This window comes from Pollicipes pollicipes, unplaced genomic scaffold (assembly GCF_011947565.3).
Source record: "Pollicipes pollicipes isolate AB1234 unplaced genomic scaffold, Ppol_2.1 Scaffold_7231;HRSCAF=8579_pilon_pilon_pilon, whole genome shotgun sequence".
Lineage (NCBI taxonomy): Eukaryota > Metazoa > Arthropoda > Thecostraca > Pollicipedomorpha > Pollicipedidae > Pollicipes > Pollicipes pollicipes.
Window position 1 is genome coordinate 2,707,212 of NW_023597034.1, and position 22,242 is coordinate 2,729,453.

The window sequence follows — 22,242 nt, forward strand, 5'->3', positions numbered from 1 at the left end:
CAATGTTCCTCCGTGTATTTATGGCTCCTTACAATATTAGTTTTTCTCCATTCGTTCCACCTACGTCGTTCAAGGGAACCCAGAACCTGAGGACCCCGCAATATCTCGGATCTCGCAACTAAGTAAGCTAGAACCACAACTAAAACGCTATTGGAAAGCTCTCATCGTATGATATCAGTGTGGTATGGCCGAAAAATGATATCACCTTTGATAGGTCAAATCAGATCATGAGCAGCTAGCACTTTGTTGGCCCATCCTGTTCTGGTAAGAACTAAGTATGTTCGGCAACACGAAACAAAGTTTTGAATAGCTCTTATGAGAAAGGCACTAGAAGACATCAACAGGTGTGACCTGAAATATACTAAGCCATGCCGAAGGGGCGAGGCCATTGTTTTAACCCTTGCAGAATCAGAAACTACACTGCCCTCATCAGCGGGGAAAACAACGTCCGGCGTCAGAAAGACCTTCCAAAGATGCAGAATGCATGCCATTACATTTTAAAGCGGATGGATGTTGGCTTACCCGATTTCGCAAAAGCAGATAGAACAATCCACTGCGCCTCACAGTGACGATGATAAAATCAGTTAAGAAAACGTTCGGAAGTGCATTGCCTGCAAGATATAAGCGATACTTGCCACTTAGGAGCGAAATGTTTCCGACATGATGTCGAGAAGGCGGCTGTAGGCCATAATAAACCGTCAAGGCCAGAAATTTCAAATCTGTACGTATAATTATCTTCCGACTGATAATAGCTCGATTGCTCATCCTTGCCATAACCTGGCTGCGGATAACTCATCATGTCAACCGTTGTAAATAATGTGCCGGTGATTTTTTAGACGACACGCTTGATCAATATTTGTCACGAAAGTTGTCACAAGACCAGCGAAATTGCTGCTTTCAAGATGCGCGCTGTTGAGATTTATCGCCAGGTCTCACCGGTTGGGCTTTATGTGGATACATCTGTTTACACCACGTGAAGTGGGATGTTCGCACCACAAATGATGGCGTCGACCTGTCCTCACTTCTATTTCTGTATGGCTGATGCACGTAGATGGGACGTTAGATGGACCAGGGGAGTTTCCTGACGCATTTTTTTGTGAAGGCATGCACCGGCAGTTGGCTAAACGACCCAAAACGACGCAGTTCGTGCTTTAGGGTTAATGGCTGTACTTCACCAAGTGAATATCACGGTGCCGACCGTCCTCCCGCCTTTAGGTATTGTTACATGCACTTTTATTTCGTCTCATGTTGTGCACCCATTTAAAGTGTGCCGCTTTTCATCTGTTCCAGCAAAAGTTTCGGAGAGGATCGCGCACTAGTACTGGACGACACCGTGAAGGAGCCGGTTCAGCGATGCCGGAGCGTCGAAGACCAGGCCACTTTGCAGCAGGTACAGGAATGGCTCCGATTTCATGCATTTTCAGTCATTTTTCCTTTTGACCCCAACAGCGCGGGCGCTGCTGCCAAAGCGCGCTGGAAGTCTGCTCCGTCGCGTTGAACGCGTTGTCTGCCGCACTCAAAACAAGGGCCGAGCGATCCCAAGAGGATTGGTGCTCGAGCGGTAGAAGTGTTGTGCCCCGGCATCATTGCTTCGGCAAAGTTGTATATGTAGGTAAAGAAGCGAAGCTGCACGCGTGCAGTGGAAAGGATGAAGTTGATCACTGTTCGAGTGGAAGATGCATATCTATACACATCCACACCCACCCACACCCACACCCACACACTCCCCCCCCCACACACGCACACACCCACACCCACACCCATCCACCCACCCACTCACACATACATACATATATATATATATATATATATATATATATATATATATATATATATGTGTGTGTGTGTGTGTGTGTGTGTGTGTGTGTGTGTGTGTGTGTGTGTGTGTGTGTGTGTGTGCGTGTGTGTGTGTGTGTGTGTGTGTGTGTGTGTGTGTGTGTGTGTGTGTGTGTGTGTGTGTGTGTGTGTGTGTGTGTGTGTGTGTGTGTGTGTGTGTGTGTGTGTGTGTGTGTGTGTGTGTGTGTGTCTGTGTTATAAGTTCGTCTTGCTCTAGTGATCCGGATATGTCCTCCGTCCCTTTACACAGCACGGGAGCGGCTTTGGAATGGGTGACACTGGCCTCTCCGGCCGATTGCTGACGAACCTATGGGACGGGCAGTTTCGAGGTTCGTTGGCATAGGCGCGGGCTGGTACGCTCCTTCTGTCATATGAGTGAGCTGGTTCGCATCCTAGGCCAATAGGAGCGGGATGGTACGCTCCTACGCTCATAAGGGCTGTTACGCTCCCACGCTCACAGGAGTGGGCTGGTGCGGGCATATCTTAAGGCAGCTGCACGCTTCAGTCGGTCCTGCTCCACGGTCACGATCACGGCCCTGTTCTCCGATGCGCCGCAGCTGATCCGGATGATGGTAGCTGTGGTGGTGTTCTTCCTGGTCTGCTGGTCGCCGCTGCTGGTCTTCAACGCCCTGCAGTCGTTCGGAACGTTCCCGGTGTTCGTGCCCGGGACCTACAAGCACATCCGGACCTCGTTTGAACTGATGGCCTACGCCAACAGGTAAGCGCCGTCTGGTAGCAGCTGTCGTTTGAACTGATGGCCTACGCCAACAGGTAAGCGCCGTCTGGTTGCAGCTGTCGTTTGAACTGATGGCTTACGCCAACAGGTAAGCGCCGTCTGGTAGCAGCTGTCGTTTGAACTGATGGCCTACGCCAACAGGTAAGCGCCGTCTAGTGGCAGCTGAAGACAGACCGCTGTGTTCCGCACCTCTCACCTCGGCTGGGGACACGTGCAAGATCTCAGGAACAGTAACCCGTCACCACTTGGGGTATTTTGCCACCCGCAACCGCATGCGTTCAAAAGCTCCCCCCCCCCCCCCCCTCCCTCTCGCTGGCACCTAAAAGGATCTCATCGTCAGGCCAGAAACATTCGGGCCATGAACGAAAGACCTGATAAATATCACAGGAGTCGTTGAGTTGGTATTTATGACGTGACTACGTCATCCACAACGCAAAATAACCAAACAGTTATCAAAATCTTAACTATTTAGGGTTATCTGCTGCGCCTAGAATTGGTCGTACCGCTCGGTAACTATCACCAAACGAAAGCGTGTTTTGTGGCCCTCCAGAATCATAGCGTAATGAAAAGTGCTAGGGCTGAAGATGAAATCAGGTCTGGTTAGGGCCATGACAGTTCAGGGCCATATCACCTCATTGGGCCTAGCTTCTGACCTGGCTCGCAAGTTTTATATTACCCATTGGTAAGGAAATACGTGAGCTATGCTGACTTATTTATTACATATGGCCGTCACAAATCGCTGGTCCGACACAAATTCTTGTAATGTGGCATAACCTCGTTTTGTGTAATCAAACCTGTTGGCTGAAAGCCAAACCAATTTACCAATTACATCGAGTCAATGGAAAACTAGGGACAAATTCGGCCAGTCACTTTATGTGCAGGCAGAAATCGCCGTGAAAGCCTTCACTGATGCGACAGAACCTCATGGTGTTACTTACCCAACACAGCTGCAACTACAGAATGTGTCAGATGGCTCACTTACTAGGCGTTGAAACTTCGGTGAACGCACCTGGTTTTTGCTATGGAAGCTATTCCCGGCCATTGAAGGGGCACATTCGTATTACTCAGCTGGTCGTGGGTCAGGCTCTGACGAGGTGGCGGCCGATCGCCACAGGATTTCGAGAGCTGGGGAGCGTTCAAACGCAGCGTTAGCGTTGCTCGTTCATGCTCGCTGAAGAATTGATTAAGGATCTGTGACTGCCTGTCCGCCTCTCCTGACTCGCCCCCACTGCCTTGAAGGTAGTTTGTTTTTTGCAAACACTGTTTAACGTGGCTTTGTGAAAAATCGAGTAGTGCATCGGTGCATGGATGTGGACATGATCCAATTTTGACCAACGCAACTAGCCTTAGTCTCAGAAATTTTATCTTTTTATAGCAGGAAATAACTAATGAAACCGCGGCGTATCGTTCATACTCATCACGCGGTTGCTTTCAGCTGCATCAACCCGCTGGTGTACGGCTTTATGTCCCGAAGTTTCCGCGACAGCTTCCAGCGGGCGCTGTGCGGACAGAAGTACCTCCTGGGCATGCGCCGCGACGCGTCCAAGAGCTCTAACATGACTCAGCTGGCTTCGCTGAGACAGCCCAAGTAAGACCGCCGGCAGGGTTCCCTACAACTGGACTCTTAATCTCTCATTCTGCTACACTGTTCCATGTTTCTCTGCTGTTTTGTTCTGCAAGCTTCAAGTCCTACAAGCGTCGTGTTGATTGGTGGCGAAGGGGTTTGCATCATGTTCGCCTCAAGTCCAAGCGCTGCATACCTTCGGCGTTGGTGTTTTCCCAAGTAATCATATTAACATTCCTATCAAAGTTGGAGGTGGAGCCCAAAGACATGTGTTGTTTTTCAGTACAAATTTATAAGGTATAACGCATGTATCAAGCCTGAATATTTTTCAGCGCATTCCTCGTACATAAAAGCCAGCGTTATCGCTTTATTGCAATCTGTGAACGCTTACCGAGCCGTTCGCTTGAGGTATGTTTTTGCCGCCGATTTCGCCCGTCGGCGTATCCGAACGCTTTCTCGAGCGACGGCGCGTTTCAGACAGAGTGCACCCCATAATTGACGAATAGGTAGTCTGAGGGAGACAGGTCTTGGGAAGGAGTTTGGGAACGGGATACGGGAATTTCCTTTTCCTTTTAGCACAAAGTCCGCAACGACCTTCGGTGCCTGCCCTGGGGCATTATCCACAATGAACAGGAAATCCGCGGCAGCCAAATCCGACCGCCTCCGTTGAGTCACACATAGAAGCTCGTTTTTCGCGAGGTAACACTGCCACGAAATGTTGCTGCAAATGTGTTGGTCTTCACGTATGATAAAATGAAACGCACCTAGATGTTAGTCGTGGTCGTGTGCCTGCCCACACTGATCAGTGCTTTCAAGTGTGCTACTGTCTCGTCCTTTGTCGGTCGCACGGACCGAGGCTGCCCGAACTAAAGCTGATCTTTGATAGTCATCCTATCCCCGCTCAACCCTTTTTGATAGACATTCATTGGAGGTAGGTAATCCTCACGTTTCGGAAGGGTTGACCACACTGGAGGAGTGTCAGACTCCTACGGCGTTCGTGCATGAATGTGTTTGACGCCGGAACTATTCCAGATGTACGACTTCGTTGCTCCCACACAGCGTTAAGCGCATGCTCTTACGAAAAAATCCCATCACGTCAATTGGTCGCCCAAATATGCCATCGTTGCTGCATAATATAGCTAGTTAGTCGCATTGATGGAAAATCTCGTATACTGGCTGATACTACAAATCTGGAATGATGTGGAAAAGCAGCTCTTCCTACTGAACTGCGCGTTCATGTTCACTGCATTACTCGGCCTGACTGTGTCACTCCACACATCCAGATCAACTCGCGATGGAATTTGGAGCACGGTAACGGCTTGGTTGTGAGGGAGAAGAACCGGAAAGAGCTCGGGCCGAAGATATGCTAATTATTGCAAAGTTTCACAAAGCCCGGGGTCTCGTGTGAAGTAAGCAAATTGATTTGCGTGTTGGGAACACCAAACTGTCTGATGCCCATCGCAAAGTTAGACATTGGATAAATTCCTAGCGAACGTCCTCGCGTTTCTGTCGCATTTACTTGCAGCGTTTGCATTTGCGCACTAAAACAGTCCAAATGTCACTTTGACGTAAAATCATGGCGTTTTGCTGAGACATAGATCGCTGCCGTCTCGACTGATGTTATGGAGTTTTTGGCTTCATGGTTGTGTTCGTTTAATGCCACACAAATGTCCGTTACGCAAGAAGGCTTGTCATTTAGTAATCGATGGTCCGGTCTTGGTTGCGTTAAATCGGCTGTAGGTCCACCGTGGAACGCTTGGAATGTTAACATTCCTCGACCGCATCGATTAAGCAACAAATTCGCAAAAGTCCGACCCACATCACAGTAAATATTTTCCGATATGTTCAGTGCTCTTACGGCACTTATTTGAATGCGCTTACGGGAGTACGCACGTCCATTCATAAATAAGGCCATGACCGATCGCACATTGAACGCAACCTTTCACAGACATGTAGTTTCATGCAACATGACATGCAACTCGCTCGGGAATGAGTTCACCTGCAATCTATTTGAAAACCCTTTCATAGCTCCAGCGTTTTATGCACGTTGGCGCGCTTGTTTACTAGAATTCCGCGCCGTGGAAGAAGACAGCTTTTAGCCCCATCAGGTCTTCGCGCCTCTGTGCAGAACGCAATGTTCATTACTGTCATCTGCTCGTACTTGCCGCTGTCGGGCGGGTTTCATGCTTGTGCGTCTGTTTGGGCCCTAGAACTGCCGTCATGTCGGTGCGAGGCGTGTCCATAGCGCTCTCTAACATTGCTCGTTACAGCAACATACAGTGCAGCAACTTCCGCCCTGTCTATTTTAAATGGAGGATGCTTTCTTTGCAAATCAGGAGCTCACGCTATTTTGCAAGCGCACCACCATGAGCGTTGCTCTCGGATTTTCGGTAGCTGTCCTGCACCTGGCCTGACCGCCGTCACCCTTCCGTCTCCAGCGCAGCAGCGATGGCGTGAGCGGCTGGAGCCAGCAGCGCGGAAGACGATCGATAGTCTCCACTCCAAACGGAGTCTCGAGATCTCACTCAGAGTGCCATCGCGAGAGGAAAACAACCGGCAGCCAGTCCAGGCGTCGTGCGGGGGACGACGCCTGGACTGCTGGGGCTTCTCGAGTGAGACACCTGTCCGCGGGCGGGCGCCAGGACTGCTGGGCTTCTCAAGTGAGACACCCGTCCACGGGCGGGCGCCAGGACTGCTAGTGTTCTCGAGTGAGACACCTGTCCGCGGGCGGGCGCCAGGACTGCTGGGGCTCTCGAGTGAGGCACATGTCCGCGGGCAGGCGCCTGGACTGCTGGTGTTTTCGAGTGAGATACCTGTCCGCGGGCGGGCGTCAGGACTGCTGGGCTTCTCAAGCGAGACACCCGTCCACGGGCAGACGCCGCGCGTAAGACAGCGCCTGAACTGCAGGGTCTGTCCAGTGGGACAACTGTCCGCGGGCAGGTGTCGTGCGGGGAGGGGGGGGGGGCGCCCAGTCTGTGGGGCTCTTGAATGAGATACCCATCTATCGACAGTCTCTGTTCGGTGGTGCGGGAAGGGGTGGGGAGGGGCATCCGGCTTGCAGGGTTCTCGAGTGCGGGACCTGTCCATCGACAGGCACTGGTTGGGGTTGGTACCAGGACAGCAGGGGGTGGTTGTGTGGAGCGAGCACATGTCTGCCGACAGACGGTTGTGGTGAGCTGTGAGTCTTGAGAGCCATTTCCATCATATAATGCGCACGGTTGCGAGCGTGTCGATAGTGTGGTGTGACGAACGATTGGCGGGATAATTTTACGAACGAAGGACGTGTGTGGCCATGCGTGACGACTGATGGATCTCTTGGCATTGGCCAGTGTTGGCGTCAGTAGTTCGTGTTCATTAGTTCGCTGCAATGTGTGCTGCTCCATGTAGATGAAATCGTGGAAGAAGACGCAGTTAGCAATGCATGCTTCATGCCCTCCTGGTTTGTGGAGAAAACTCAATCCCACTGTGTCGCTTATTGCTTACTGGGCCTCAATGTCAATATGACAACCGTTTGCATGTTCTCCGTCACACCACCACACTTACGTGTTAAACATGTTCTTCGTCACACATATCCACACGCAACTAGCGTGTGTCTGTTCGACGTTTCACGTGGGGTCGGTGTAGCTCAGTTGAGAGGGCGTGGGAGCAGCGACCGTATGTAGATCACGGGCCAGGTGCACATCTGGCTTCCGCCAAAAGTTTTGCCGTCCTCTGCATCGATCTGCATGAGCCATCACGGCATGAATTGGCTCGAGATGTTGTGTTTGTCGTTAAACCTCGTCAATAATGATAATTACCCGATGCTGGTTGGCCAAGGTGGCCGAGTAATAACAAATACCGCGTAGTTCAAGCATCTCTCCATAAATGCGTGGACGCCAGGCTGACTAGATGAACCGGGCTCGCCGTGCTGTAGATAGGAGCTTGCTGACGAGTGCTGTGCCCTTCGATGTCTGGCGTACATGAAAAGCTCATGCCACCTAAAGGAGCAAACACATCAAAAGCCTGCTGTTGGCTGCACGTGGTCCTGTACGTGGTGTCGCGAGCTGGCGCCGTGAGCCGCCCTCGTCGTAGTAATCCTGTTCTGTCAGTGGCCGCGACTGTTCCACTGTACCCGCGTCCATGTGGTCCATGTGGCGAGCTGCAGGCCTCACGCCATCGCCGTTGCGCCGGCGAAGCTGCTCGGTGTGTAACCGTTCCATGCGCGCTGTTTGTTGTAACGCGGCGCACCGATGCACGCGCTGCACCGAACGGAACAGCGCGATGTACCGTACCGCGTCAAACAGGGCCGGCTGGGCTCGCCCCACATGCCGAACAAGCCAGATCGGGCTCGCCCACGTGCTGTGTGTGATAAGGGGCGCGGTGGGTGGCTTGTTAGCCCAGTCGGCTTTCACACAGTGGGCCGGTTCGAATCCCAGTCGCGCAGGCAGATGTCTCCCCACCCGGCTTCAGGGCTGCGTGTCATGGAAGGCAGTTTTCACAACAACTTATATACCGCGAGAAAATAGCCCAACGGGTAAACGCCTAATCCCAGACCAATTTTGAAATGGTGGGCTGACCTATGTGTTTGCTGTGCCAGACGGGCAAGAGCAACCGAAGACTGGTTCCTAGGCGCTAGTTCTCTGCATCGCCATTCTCACGTGCATTTGCCAAATACCGTTTTTGACGAACTTTTGCGTGGAACCTCTCGTTTGTGCGTGACAAACAACCCGGCGCCCGACAACTATCTTGTGCCGTTTTCGCCCAGACTTCATTTTCCGAGCTACTCTCATGTCTTCTGATCTAGTACGGACCTATCGACAAGTGACAAATTTTTCGTGCCACTCCCACGCCTATGAAGTGTGTAACAGTAGGTGTTATTCGACAATGGCTATGTTCGAGCGTCCTAAAAGTTTGCATGCACGGTTGTCTTTATCAGGCCTCTATGGCCAGCAATGGACAAATCTTTAGAAGTTTTAAGGAGACAAGTATGAGTGAAACAGCGTTGATTTAGTGCTCAAGTTACAACAGGTATCGTGCTCCGATACAAAGACACAGATATTACAAGTTTGTCTGAGGTTTCAGGACTCTCCAGTATCCAAACATTAGAATCTATACGGTGTAAACATTGTCATAATAAGAAAATACATCATCGCTTGAACGTGAGTTCCCTTGTTGATTACATTAGGCTGCGCATAGGACCAAAACGCTACCGTGGTGACAAGTGCTCAAGGGTATCGCATGCTCACTGGTGTTACTACGACCTGGTTCATTCCGGAAATCAAATGCGGTGTCGTACCTAATCAGCTCCAAGTCTGAAAACGAGTGTTAAACGTTGTGTCGTGACAGGCTCGATGTCCGCCCTAGGTGTGTAGCGTCGCGAGCAGCTCGCTCGTGTGTGCTGAACTTTGGCTGACACTGGTTGCATGTCTTACGTTGAAAAATTTCCTGTTGGTAACAGGAATCACGAATTGAGGAATGGCGTTGCACACGGGAGGCGGAACCCATCAAAAGTGTGGCTGTTCTTAACTGTTAACGTTCGGGCCGGCGATGTTAATACATGTTTGTTGTTGTGGCAGAGGTGTTTTCTGGTTCTTTCGCAATGCCTGCAACTGAAAAATCTTTTGATATAGCTAAGCCATTCAGAATAAATTGCACACGTACAACACGAATAATATATATATATATATATATATATATATATATATATATACACCGTTGTCTGAACACCGTAAGATGCTGTTTTTGCTTTGTATTATCGATGACTGTAACTTCGGTCTTTGACATTTACAATGACAGGTTGCAGTGTGCACTCCTAGCGCAGCTAATGCACGTTAATAAACATCAGGGGCCGCGGAAGCCCGTCATGCTACTCCAGCCTGGGCGCGGTCACCCACCGACCGCCTGGAGACAGCTTGCAGGTGATGGGTGGGAGGGGGCACCACAGCCGCTCTGTGCGGGTGCGGATGAGTGACGGCCAGTGAGTGGTTTGTTATTCGATCTGAGGAGACGCGACTTTTTCAAAGTGTGTGATGGCGATAGAACGCTAGGAAGCGAAGGCCAAGGATGCGCCCGAGAGCCCAACAACCACTCGTAAGTGAGCAACATCGCATGGGTTGACGGTCAGCCACCAGCTGTTAGCTGGCGGCGATGGGAGGGGGAGGGGGGGGGGGGGGCGCTTGTAATGGTGTGACATCCGACAATTGGGTGGGAAATTTGATCTAGTTCGATATGTCTGCGCCAGCGTGTCGGTTAGTTTGAGCGTTCTCAAGGACCACGCACCTCCTGCCCCTCCCCCACGGCCTCGAGACGGAACATCCTCTTCAGCATATTTCTAGCCGTAGCTGGCATCATCGGACATTTTAAAAGGGCGATTGAGTTTTCGTTTGGGACGAACCCATATTGTCACTAGTTTCTGCACTTAAGATTCGTCTTTTTTTTCTTTTTTTTAGCTGGATATCTTTATTTATCTGGATATCTTTTTTTAGCTGGATTTTTTTAGCTGGATATCATGTATCTTCTTTCCTTACCTTTAGCCTACGGAAAATGGAGTTTTGACTCGTTTATTGCCATGCCAATAGCATACAGATTGGTTTTCTATGCTTTTGAAGGGAGCAGTCTCAAGCACTGGCAGAGCCCCCGTATCCGTACAAAGACACCGCGGCTCAGCACCAGCGGGTTCACTGTGACACGCGCTCTTTATCCCACCACCAGCTGCATAGGCCTGGTCTTAGAACCTAGGCGTGAATACCTTTCACGGAGTTTGCAGCATTTTGAAGAAAAAAAACGATGGCATCGCATTACTTGTAAAAGTACTGATACGAATTTCATCGGGAAAGGAGGCTCCATTGACCGTCGGCGTTCTTGTTTTTGCCGCGCTCCACATCGTTAGAGCTAGCTGTGAAACTTACTGAGTTTCTAAAACTAAACTAATAGTCGCCTTTCCAAATATGATTTCCCCAACGTTTCTCAGAGGTGACTGCAAGGAATATTTTTGGATGCACGTCAGTTCGGCTCGCGGCTGGTTCGACGCAAGTGTGCCCCCACGATTCTTGAACGATATCAGGCAGATGTTTTCTGAACTGGGTTGTAATATGGTATTTTGTATGAATAGCTGGCCACATTTTGGTGGTGCGTGATGCATATGAAGCGTTAGGGAAGGATCCAAGAATAAAAACATGGAAAATTTTAGGTACGCAGCGTTCCACATTAGCTACGCTAAACCAGTTGTGGAGTCAAGGTGACCTGGCTAGTAGACGTTATGCCGGGCTTCCAATAATGCGATGCATAAAGCTAGCATGCATTTAACACACAAAAGCCTATTTGCTCAGTAAGAGGCGACGTCAAGCAGCTCTATCAGGAAAGCTGCCACAACCACAAGCGTTATGCTCAGCCGTCGGGCAATATGATTGTCTGCGTCGTTTGCATGTATCACATGCATCAGCAATGATACTATGTTGGCGAAATATAGCTGTTGTAAAGAGCGGTGCCAATAAGTATGCATGAGAACCAAGCATTTCTTTTTAAAGTTCTTCCCATCATGTGTGTGCCAATGCTGTGGTATGTGTACATCATTTCGGTATGATTTGGTCTTTTGGAACGAATTATGATGTTAAATGGTAGAAATAAGGTTTTTAGGAGAGTCTCTCGGATGTCAAATTCTGCCGATACTCTGCCGTTGGTTCCCTTTTGGTCATTTAACGATATTCCACTACAATGAAGCGCAACTGAATAGGGAATTTGGGTGATCTTTATTTTTGTTGACTATGATTTTCATTTGAGTTTGCTTTTCAATCAAACAGGGGCAGAGTCAGGTCACATCAAAAGGTATGTCCTATATTTTGCCCTGGTAACTAATTTGGACAGATGCACAACGTTGAGGCGAAAGGCCTTGAATGTTGATGATCACTATACCTAACCTTCTATTCTCACATCCTCACGGACGATTCGACAACTTACCGAAGCGTTCTTTTAGAGATATTTCCCCTCTTGTAACCAAGGTTTCACTTGTAATCATATTTGCAATGGACTAATAACACTCATAGCCTTACACATTCTGAACAGAACCGAGTCCGCCACCGACGTTTCAAGCGTTTGATTTATCCTCAGACTGATCTGACTCAAAGAAGTCGGCTATGTGTGCATATTTCACGCTTCTTACAGCAAATAGTGCGAAAGATAGCAATCTCACGAACAGCATTCATCAATATCAGTTCCGAGATTTAGGGACGCGTAATTCAACCTCACATGGTTCAGTGGTGAAAATCCGCACAGTTTTTGTCCGGCACTTCGCCGTGGGTTGTGAGTATCATAACCATTTAAAAAAATAATCGTCGCAAGATATGATTTGAACGTTAATAGGCAATACCAAACGGCAATAAATCAAACGGAAATAGTAGCCCTGGTCAAAAGCACCCAGTAACCGTTAGGTTAAGATAAGTCACGTGTCTGATAACCTTACCAGTTCAGTGCACTTGAGTACAAGTTATCACGATTTTCATCTAGTAGATTTCCGATCAGTGGCTGCGTAAAGTCGTGTACCTGAAATGTCCCGTACGTATAACAGACCGCCTGGCACAAATCTGGAGTTGTTCACGAAGCTCGAGAGAGAGTGTATAGGAAAGGGCATCTGTAGCGCCCCCACCCGCTTGGCGGTCGCGAATTAATGACAGAAGGGACACGCTTAAATTTCGTTCAGCTGCGCTATGTAAGAACTCGCCGAGCGCCGCCTCTCGGCAGTCAGTCCGCGGACACAGGATTAACCTCGCTAGAGGTGGAGTCAGTCTCCGTCCGGTCCCAGCGGACTCACGCCACTCAAGCTGGCGCCGCGTTAAGCCAAGCTGGCGGCATTTCTGCCAGCGCAGAAGAGTGGCTTCTTCCGAGCCGCTCGTCGCCTCCAGCCAGCCAGCGAGCATGTGACCTGCCCGGCTCGGAGCTTGGATGATTTCCCACCTGGGACAGAGTGGGCGTTGGCCACTCACACCGGCTAGACGCTCTCCGCAGCCGCTTTTCATCGCAAATAAGTGATACTGGAAAATGTAGCCTGGGACGTGACTGCATTATGGGCCGCAGCTCGCCGACAGCGTGGAGGCGATTAATGTTATAATTTGGAGAATTATGCATAGGAATACGTTGCATGATATTTTCAGTTCGCTGTTGTTTCTATAAGCAGAGTTTAAAACATGATCTCCTGATGAAAGAATACAAATCGAGTACGCCCCGTGCTTCACACTTACGCGTGATTTGTTTTGCCTCAGCTGGTCTGCGTCAGCTGACCTGCACCTGGCGGCCGGGCCTTGACCCGACCCGCCCTGGCCGAGCGGAGAGACGTTCCAGGCAGTAGCAACACAGAAATGCAATAAGAACTGAACCCGTAGAACTGGCAAGCTGCTCAAACAATTACTTTGAGAACATCGCATTGCAGTGATGAAAAACCTCGTGATGCCAAGGTACATGCATGAAAGGATACCTTATACGGAGATAGTTCCACGAAATTGTACACGCGTGATTATTGATAACGGACCATCAATGGGCATCAGCGGAAAGCAGCACTATAGATCAGTGCAGGCTGGTGAAGCCAAGCAGCACTTACCAGTTATTAGACTGCGAATCGCGCCTCGAGCCTCTGCGATGTAAGTAGGACTCATCCCCATATACTATACTGGGGGTGCGGCGGGGGGGGGGGCGGGGCTAACTTGAGGGCCCTTTCCAGTTTTTGGTAATTGCAAAGAAAGGAGTAGGTACAACACTGTAAAGATCGTTTTCTCCGCTCTTTGATTACGGTTCGACTCCTGCAAACTTCAAGTCCGAGGTCATGTAAGCTCATATATTTAGATTAGGTCAAAGAAGCCAAGCTTAGTTTACCTCGCTAACGTTTTGGGGAGAATCGATTCCGCTGAAATACACAGGAAGAATAAATAATGCATGATAAACTGTGCACGTTGTGAATCTAATTTTTGGAGCATGCAATGTCATGGACCCAAACACAGGGAAATGCATTGAACTTTGAGCAATTAACCCAGATTTTAGCTGATGTTATGGTACTTTAGTGCCCATGAATTATTAACAGCGTTGTCGGTTATCTATGTTGCCACCCTTTTTGCACCGTAATCATCCACTTGACTCAGGTAATCAGTCGTAGATATGGACACGTGTTGATCCCAACATACGATTTCTGGAAAAAATAATCCTGTCTACCGTGAAATAGTGCATTGCCCTTACATACAAATTAAATGCTATAGATGCTGAATTGGGCTCCAACGATGGACAGTGGTCTGTCTTTTCTGAGCCTCCAGAGCAGAAAAGGGTTACTCGAGAGAAGCTGAGTTCAGCGACCTATTGTGACGTAGCGGCGCACTGGAGAGCCCTTTTGGTTTCTAGTGTGCCACTTGAACACTTAAACCACAATGAGAGCAAATCGCTGAAGAGACTCCCTTTAAAATCGGTTTGTAAATGGTCTTGTACACGGCGTGCCAGATCTAACCACCGACACACCACCACCGAAGAACCATTCAGGGGGCATCATCAGGCACAATTTTAAGATGTGTGGTGAGGACAAGGCACCTTGTCGCCCTATTTGAGGCAAAATGACTGCTATACGATTGTTGATATTCAATGCAATGCAGATCAGATGCGTAGTTCCGCAAGTGATTGGGAGGGGGGGGGGGGGGGGGGGGGGTAGGTAAGGACAAATGAATCACTTCAGATTGGAAACAGGCATATACCCCCTGTCACAGAAAAGACGATACAGCTCGCAATTCGATCCACCGCGTCGTTCCACTAGCCTTGTGATCCGCAATATTAAGAGCTAACTGCTGAATGCAAGCAGCAACCTGAAACGACAGCCGACAATGTCCGCGGCGTGGTCTGGAGGCAGAAGACACTTCGCGACAGGACGCGTAGCTCCTAACGTGGTGATGACTCACGGATGATGCGACCGTTTCCGTTTTAAGGAAGAAAGGTAGATATCAAACGCTGCTTTCGGAGAATAACTAGCAAAAAAAAAAAAACGATCAGCTCGGATATCGCAATGCCAGGCGTATATTTCACCATTCAGTCTACAGTCAGCATTGCCAGGGGAGATTTGTCGGGCGTTGCTATAGGTGAGGAAGGGCTCCTTTGTGAGAGGAGCCAGTCAGGATGCTCAGGATGTTCATCAAGCGGTGTATTCAAAAGGATATTTCCAAGAGATATGCCAGGCATTGAGTAAATTCTGCGATAATCGACTTTTACTCAAAGCCTACTGATGTGTCACGCGCCAGCGCCCTTGCCAGCGTTCCTTGCGCTGAGATTCCTGCAAAAATATGCTCACACATGGCTGAGCAACAAAGAACGTTCAACGCCGAAGTGCATATCCCTTGACTCGGACAGCGGTTCATACACAGTCTTTGAGCTTCATTCACAAATGAAATCAGATACTTAATTAACTTGCCTTTTCAGTGATTCATTTTTCCGACCACTTTGCGCATCGCGCAAACGCGGCCTCTCATCCCCTTAAAGAAGAAAAAGGGAGTATTTAAGTTTAAAAGCAGTGTCAGACTGAGAGTGCTTCCCAATAGACATGTTTTTACCTTATTCGCACGCATTCGGAGGAACGATCTACGATAAGTATGCGTGCCGTGTATGGTGGGGTCAAACGACCGTACTTTTTATTAAAGTGGCTGGTTCATAGTCATACGCGTGGAGGCGTGGGGTGCCTCAAAATCTTATAGAGGTAGAAATATAGCTGTTATATAGCTGAATAAGTGCATTTCAGCAATTCCTTACATATCTGCTCCGATCTCGAGGTTGGGGATTGCATTCATGCACATAACATTCCATTAAACGCCCAATCCGATGCAGTAGATTTATGGGATACATGCCTCGATGAGTACGGCCCGATGACTTGTGTGGGACCATGACGGTCGGTTATAATTATAACCGTCAACATGCTTCGTGGAATTTGCAGCGGAAGCCCTTTTAAATGTCTAGTAACCGTCGATAGGTGTATTGTTAAAATGCAAATTTCGCTTCATTCTTAGATACCACCAATTGAGGCCGAGGCGCATAAACCTCGTCGTTTTGATCTTCCTGTAAGCCATCAATTTTGTCAGACAAGGGGAACTACTTTATCTTGCATACGCGTAGGAACGTCACTGAAACTGGAAGAAGGTAGACGCCGGCCGTCCGGGCATTTTTAAGGTATGCTGGGGATGCAAACTGTTGTCCAAGGGGAGGAGGGAGTAGCCCCCTCTTAATGTTCGAAACGTGTTGCAGAAACTGCCTGTGATGCAATCAGTACGGTTACTTTCTCCTGGTGTACAATTATATCTATTCGACACATCCATACCATTCGGCAAACAGGATGCTCAGTTTCCTAAACTTACGCGTTTCTCGACACCTCTCCCTGTGGGGAGGCCAATTTTCGCCACTTGGATTGCATATTGGGCCGCTGGGGAAGCATTGCCTTCCCAGTTAATGTGCTACGATGTGGTCCGGGCCCATGCCGCTCGGAATGTCAAATTTGAATCCATGGTCCACAGGACCCTAACATTTTTAAAGTACCCGGATTTCGACCACGACTTTCATGAAGCGCTTCTTTGTCACGTCATTTCAGACAAACAAACTTGAAACGTTCAAATATTAGTTTGCAAAAATAATAAACACAACAAAACAGACAAGAAAAGGACGTCATAAGTCGGTACCGAGTCCTGTTTACTGTCGACCGCCACCGCCCTGTCGCAGCGCTCTGTTGCCCATCGATGGCGGGCTCTGCCCTCATGACCGGCTGCGAACTGCTCACTGAACTGCCTCGTCGCATGTGTGTGGACTCGCAACATTGCCCATCAATGTGCAGAGCAGGTGGGATGCCTGCCTAAGTGTCTTTTATGAAATTTTCTGCCTTGACACACCAGCATGTTTGGCCTAATCTGCCTTTAAATGCAGGATGAAGTCACAGACCTTTTCCACGAACAAGTTCCGTACACCAATCTTGGACTCCGCGGACCTTACCGGGGGAACACGGGACCTGAGCGGTCAAAACCAAGGCAGAAAGAAGCTCGGGATGCTTGAGTGCGCGGGAATTTTTAAAAAAAACTATGTCAATTTTTCTGAGGTATATGTTGGCCTTCCCTTCTCTCTGCGTGCATATTAAAACGCCGAATTATTTAGGCATGCCCACCTGCAATGCATCGCGGGAGTGGGACAAATACTAAAACTACTCCCTGCCGCACCACGGGTGGACTACAGACCACATGCTGGCATGAAGTTAACATCGGTTCGGATCGGTAAAATAGCTAAATAATTTCATGGCCGGCTCTCAAACTGGGAAACGACAGAGCTCAGATGTGTAGTTTCGCAAAATAAGTGAAGGAGTAGGGGCTAAACAGTGTTCAATGACTCAGCCTATCCCAAAACGCACTAACGGACGGTTTTCGCTCCGGATCTGGGTAATTCTCCTTTCTAAGTTGTGGGTACTGGAACCAACGTTGGAAGGGTGTTTGAAGCTTCTCCCTCCCAAATGAATAGGACATTACACCCCTGACCGAGCAATAAGATTGGAACACGCAATGAAGGTCATGTCCCACCAATGTCAGCTGGGAGACTGGAGTTGGCCGGGATCCGGAGCAGCCTCTGTTCACGAACGTGTGAAGATCTTTCCAGCGATGTGTTTGGCAGCTTTTGCGCAGAGTGTAATTGACCACTCGACCCCCTGCAGTGCTGTGCTCAGGTTATGACGTCAGGCATGCTGTGCTCAGGTTATGACGTCAGGCATGCGACATTCGGGCGCGCGGTGGCTTTACGTTATCGGCAAGATGAAAGTGCTCCTATATGCATGTTAAAAAGCACAGAACAAGACTTTGTTGAGGCAATTGGCCGTTTCTGGCACAGGCCCCGCTGTTTCCAAGCGACGCCCATGCATCTAGAATGTCGACCATGGCTAGAGCTGGAGCCAGTCTAAAGGACATCGCCAATACAACAAACGGTAAAAAGCTATCCTCACTTGTCAATTAACGTATCGTTGATGTTATCACATTGGTTTGTTATACTCTTTCCAGAGCTTCCAGCACACTTCCTAATGCCTCTCATTTCATATCCTACGTCCACGTGAAATGGCAACTTTGTAAAAAGGGTAAAAATGGTATGTGATTCATCGAAACATCTTAGTAAGACGCTCTGATATGGTCATCCAAAATGGGTTGTGTTTGTCGTCCCATGAGTGGTGGTCTGAGGCTCGCTAAGACGCAGAACTGACCAGGAAAGGGTATGCACGGTGCACACAACACATTTTCGTGGAGACGGCAAACAACACATTATCATGTGCACCGCCAGTAAACTCTTGCATCTGAAAGGGAAACAAAACGATGAGTCGTCAGAATTTTTGGACGGCCCCTAGGGGGTGTGTGCCCTGATACGCACTACACTCATCCTTGCAATGGGGCAGTTTCCGGTCCAGCTGGGGGTCTAACTTTGGGGTGAAAGGGGCCAGATCCTGATGAAATCGGTTTTGGAGATATTTTGAGCTAGGTTTAGCTGTCCTCACTATGTCGTTTGCGAAGTGCATACCCCTGGACGCTGTGATGCCCCTGTATTGAGGAGAAATTATGCTTGCTGAACTATTGAACTTAACTCACCAGATGAATACCTACAGGCCAGATTTTGCGCATGAGATCACGAATTAGTATATATGGACGTACGCATACAGCAGCCATTGTGACACGTCTCCCTCCTTACCAGATGAGTGGCGTGTAATAAATAATATGTACGTGGCTACATACCGATACAAAAATATACAGGTAGACGCGTAAGAATAGAATTATCGAGATCAAACGACGGTGCCTTGTGCCATGCAAGATATGGCGTGTCTGCGGCGCACTAAACTTCGTTTTCAGGAGATTTTTGTTTAGTTCTCTATGCTGCGCAACTCTGTGTGCGGCCCTGTATATAAAACAGGCAATCTGCTACCAGAGGTGTAGTTTTCTACTCACGGGGGGGAGGGGAAGGGGCTGAAACCTCCCCTAACTTTGAGACAATTGGGCCAAATTCGGGAGAAAACCCATTTATTGGCAAATTTTGGGGTAGGCTCCATAATTTATTTTGCAAGATTCAGCTCCCCCCCCCCCTCAACTCACTGTGCGGAACCGCGCCCACACGTGGCACGGATTCAAAGAGATCGATAACGACAGACGTAACAAGCGTGTTAACCGCCCAAAAGACCAGCAACCTAAGTTAACACGCGCTCGGGGGTTCAAGCTGACCGCGCTCGGGGGTTCAAGCAAGCTGGTTTTTCCGAAATGCTTTCCAAACGGCGCGGCGCGTCCACGCGAATGTGTGCGTAGCTGCTGAAAATTAAATCGCGGATCGTTTGGTGTCAAAAATTTGGATGTACCTTGTAAGGTCACTGACCTACAGCAGGTCAAAGTCAGGCCATGGATTCAGCCAAGTCAGTTTCTAGGAAGTCGTTCAACCGGATGCAACAACGGGATGTTAGACGAAGCTATACATCTCTGAGATACTTTCGTATGCAACACAACAATGAAATAAACAAATCCCTTTGACCTAGGATCAGGTATGACAGCCAGATCAAAGTCAAAATCTGCCTGTTTTACTACTCTGGCGCTTGCTATACTGGGTGGTTTCTGATGCTCGATTCGAATTTATTGACAACAGGATCCGCAAAGGTCACAATAGGCCACTGACCCAAAATGACCCAGGTCAGCATGTTGCTTTTAGGAACATACTGCCTAGCGTAACGTGTATCGCTTATTCAAATGCAAAACTCAAAGCAGTTTTGTATGATTTTGGTCACCATGACCCTCAAAAGGCCAAGCAAGATCAATCACCTTAAATGAGAATGTGAACTTTTACTCAAAATAGGTATCTAGGTTCTGGAGGCATTTCGGAGACCAGCCTGGAGTTTGAGCCTGTTTAACTTTATTTGACCCGAAGATCATGACCCAAGAACCTCAAAATTTAACGTAATTGATTTTACGTACAGGCCAACACACTCTGTGAATTTGGTGTCTCTAGCCCTTTTAGTTCATGAGATCTCAGGGGTCAAATTGACCCCCACCCGAGCAAAGGGTATTCAACCGGCCACCCGGGCGCTTGGTAACGAGCGGGGATGTAGTTTCCTATTCAGTTGTGAGGCGCAAGCCCCGCTCCCCCCCCCCCCCCCCCCCGACTTCGGTGCCAGCTCCCAAACTCTGAGGAGAAAGTGGTCTGCATCGCGGTAAAAATCCGTGTTTTGGTTTATTTCCGGGGTAGCTCTCGTTATTTTCACTGTTCAGCCCCTTTCCCTTTCCCCAACAACTCATTTCGCGAAACTACGCCCCTAGTATTGAGAACACGCGGTGTACCTAATGCAAACTCGGAGTACGTACATTGACAGCAATCTGTATTTCATGTATGTTGTTTGCACTATGCCTCTGGTATAATTGCATGCAGTCATGTTAAATATTTCGGCATTTCAATGCACACTTTCTACACCTAGGTTACCTCAGTGGCAATGAAATACCTAGCAATGCATGTTATACTTCCCAGCTGTGTCAAGATAATCCAAATTTGAAGCACATGAATTTTTGTGAGCACTGAAGTTAGTGGTGTGGTGAGTGCCCAGGCGACAAACTGTCGTTCAGTAACAACTATAATCTTAGGAACATTGAAGGAATCTATGTAGGCAAGCAGGAGAGAAAAGCTGATGGGACTTAAACTATTGGTACCGGCATCCTTTAGTGATGGAATGCTTAGATTCACCATTTTTTATAACAATTGGTGTATTTGTTGCCATGCCTATCACCCTGCTTTCTCACTAATGCACGCCAGGACTACATCATCAAAAAGCTGATGCACATATCACTAGAAAGCGACATTGGAAATCTGAGCAGATCTGATCATACCGAGCATCTTTCATGGGAGGGCTAAAATGCTGCTTATCTTCATCTGAGAAACTGTTTTTCTCTCGAGACGTCAAAAGCCTCGAGTTACAGCATCGGTTCCAAAAGTCGGGGACAATTCAGCGTTCAGTTTGCCCGGGATTCTTTTTACGTCCAAGACACGTTCATTTACCTATCCCTGTATTCAACTCGCTCGCCCCGCTCTTCCTGTTATTAGCACTAGTGGGAAATAAAAGCTCTTTTCCACGAGTGGGAATCGTGATAAATCACATGACAGACCAAATTTCTCTACCATTCTCATGCATCAATCTTTGTACGTGTCATTATGATGGGAACTTGTATGACCAACTACATGCCAATGATTCTGATAGTAAACGAAGAAAGAATACGTTTTTTGACAATTAATGCCGGCAAAATTAACATATGATTATTAAATTAATATGTTATTAAATTGAAAAACAAGCTAAAACATATACCCATTCAATTTCAACTGCGGTCAGGTTTTCTTTCGATGTTCATAAAATGATCGTTGGCATGCTGCATCATACGTGATTATTACATTGCTTACAGTCGTGCCGGAGGCCCTCTGCACGCTAAACAAAATTGTACGCGCTATGTAAGAGAGCTGATCATAAAACGTGGCACTGTTGATGTGACCTAAAGCTGACTCCACATCATCGCGACCCAAATCATCAGGGGTCTGTACCGGAAGTCCCAGGAAAGACAGGTGGTGCAGGTGGAACCAGTGCTCTGACTCCATAATCGTCCGGCATTGGTGTGCCTGCACGAGGTTCCAGCCACTGAATTCCTCCGTCGTTGGTGCTGGGCTTTCAACCATGTGTGCGCCATAACCCAAATCTATCTGCGTAACTGCTGGAATTGGGAGAAAGGGCTTCTGAACAGAAGTTCATTATCCTACCACTTAGCCAATCAGGAAGGACAAGCTGTCAGCTGTCTTCATCTCTTGGATATTTGGTGATTTTTCTCTTTTCGCGGAATTGAGAGTCATATTGGGTTGAGGCTTACAGGTCCACCGAGGTCGCTTAAGTCTAAACGAGGCCGTAAAAGCAGCATTGAAGGAAAACGCCACGTTGAAAGAGCAAGTAGAGCTTATCGTCATAAAGCATCGACAGGTGTGTCCGATCTTCAGAACGGAGCGTCTCGGTCCAAGAAAACAGTAGGCAATATAAAAACTGTGTTGATCCACAGAGGCAGGTTATCAGATTTGAGCATGCCGTGGACGGTTTATCTTTTGT

General features: G+C 48.5%; 1 protein-coding gene across 1 annotated transcript in view; it reads left to right on the forward strand.

Moving 5' to 3' along the window:
- Positions 1-7,007, forward strand: part of LOC119109600 (gastrin/cholecystokinin type B receptor) — a 96,990-nt gene extending 89,983 nt beyond the window's left edge. Inside the window, exons 5-8 of the mRNA XM_037233292.1 lie at positions 1,291-1,390; positions 2,394-2,554; positions 4,008-4,160; positions 6,575-7,007. Coding sequence (XP_037089187.1) covers positions 1,291-1,390; positions 2,394-2,554; positions 4,008-4,160; positions 6,575-6,593 — 433 coding nt within the window. The 3' untranslated portion in view covers positions 6,594-7,007. The remainder of the gene's footprint in view (positions 1-1,290; positions 1,391-2,393; positions 2,555-4,007; positions 4,161-6,574) is intronic.
- Positions 7,008-22,242: the final 15,235 nt, after the last annotated feature.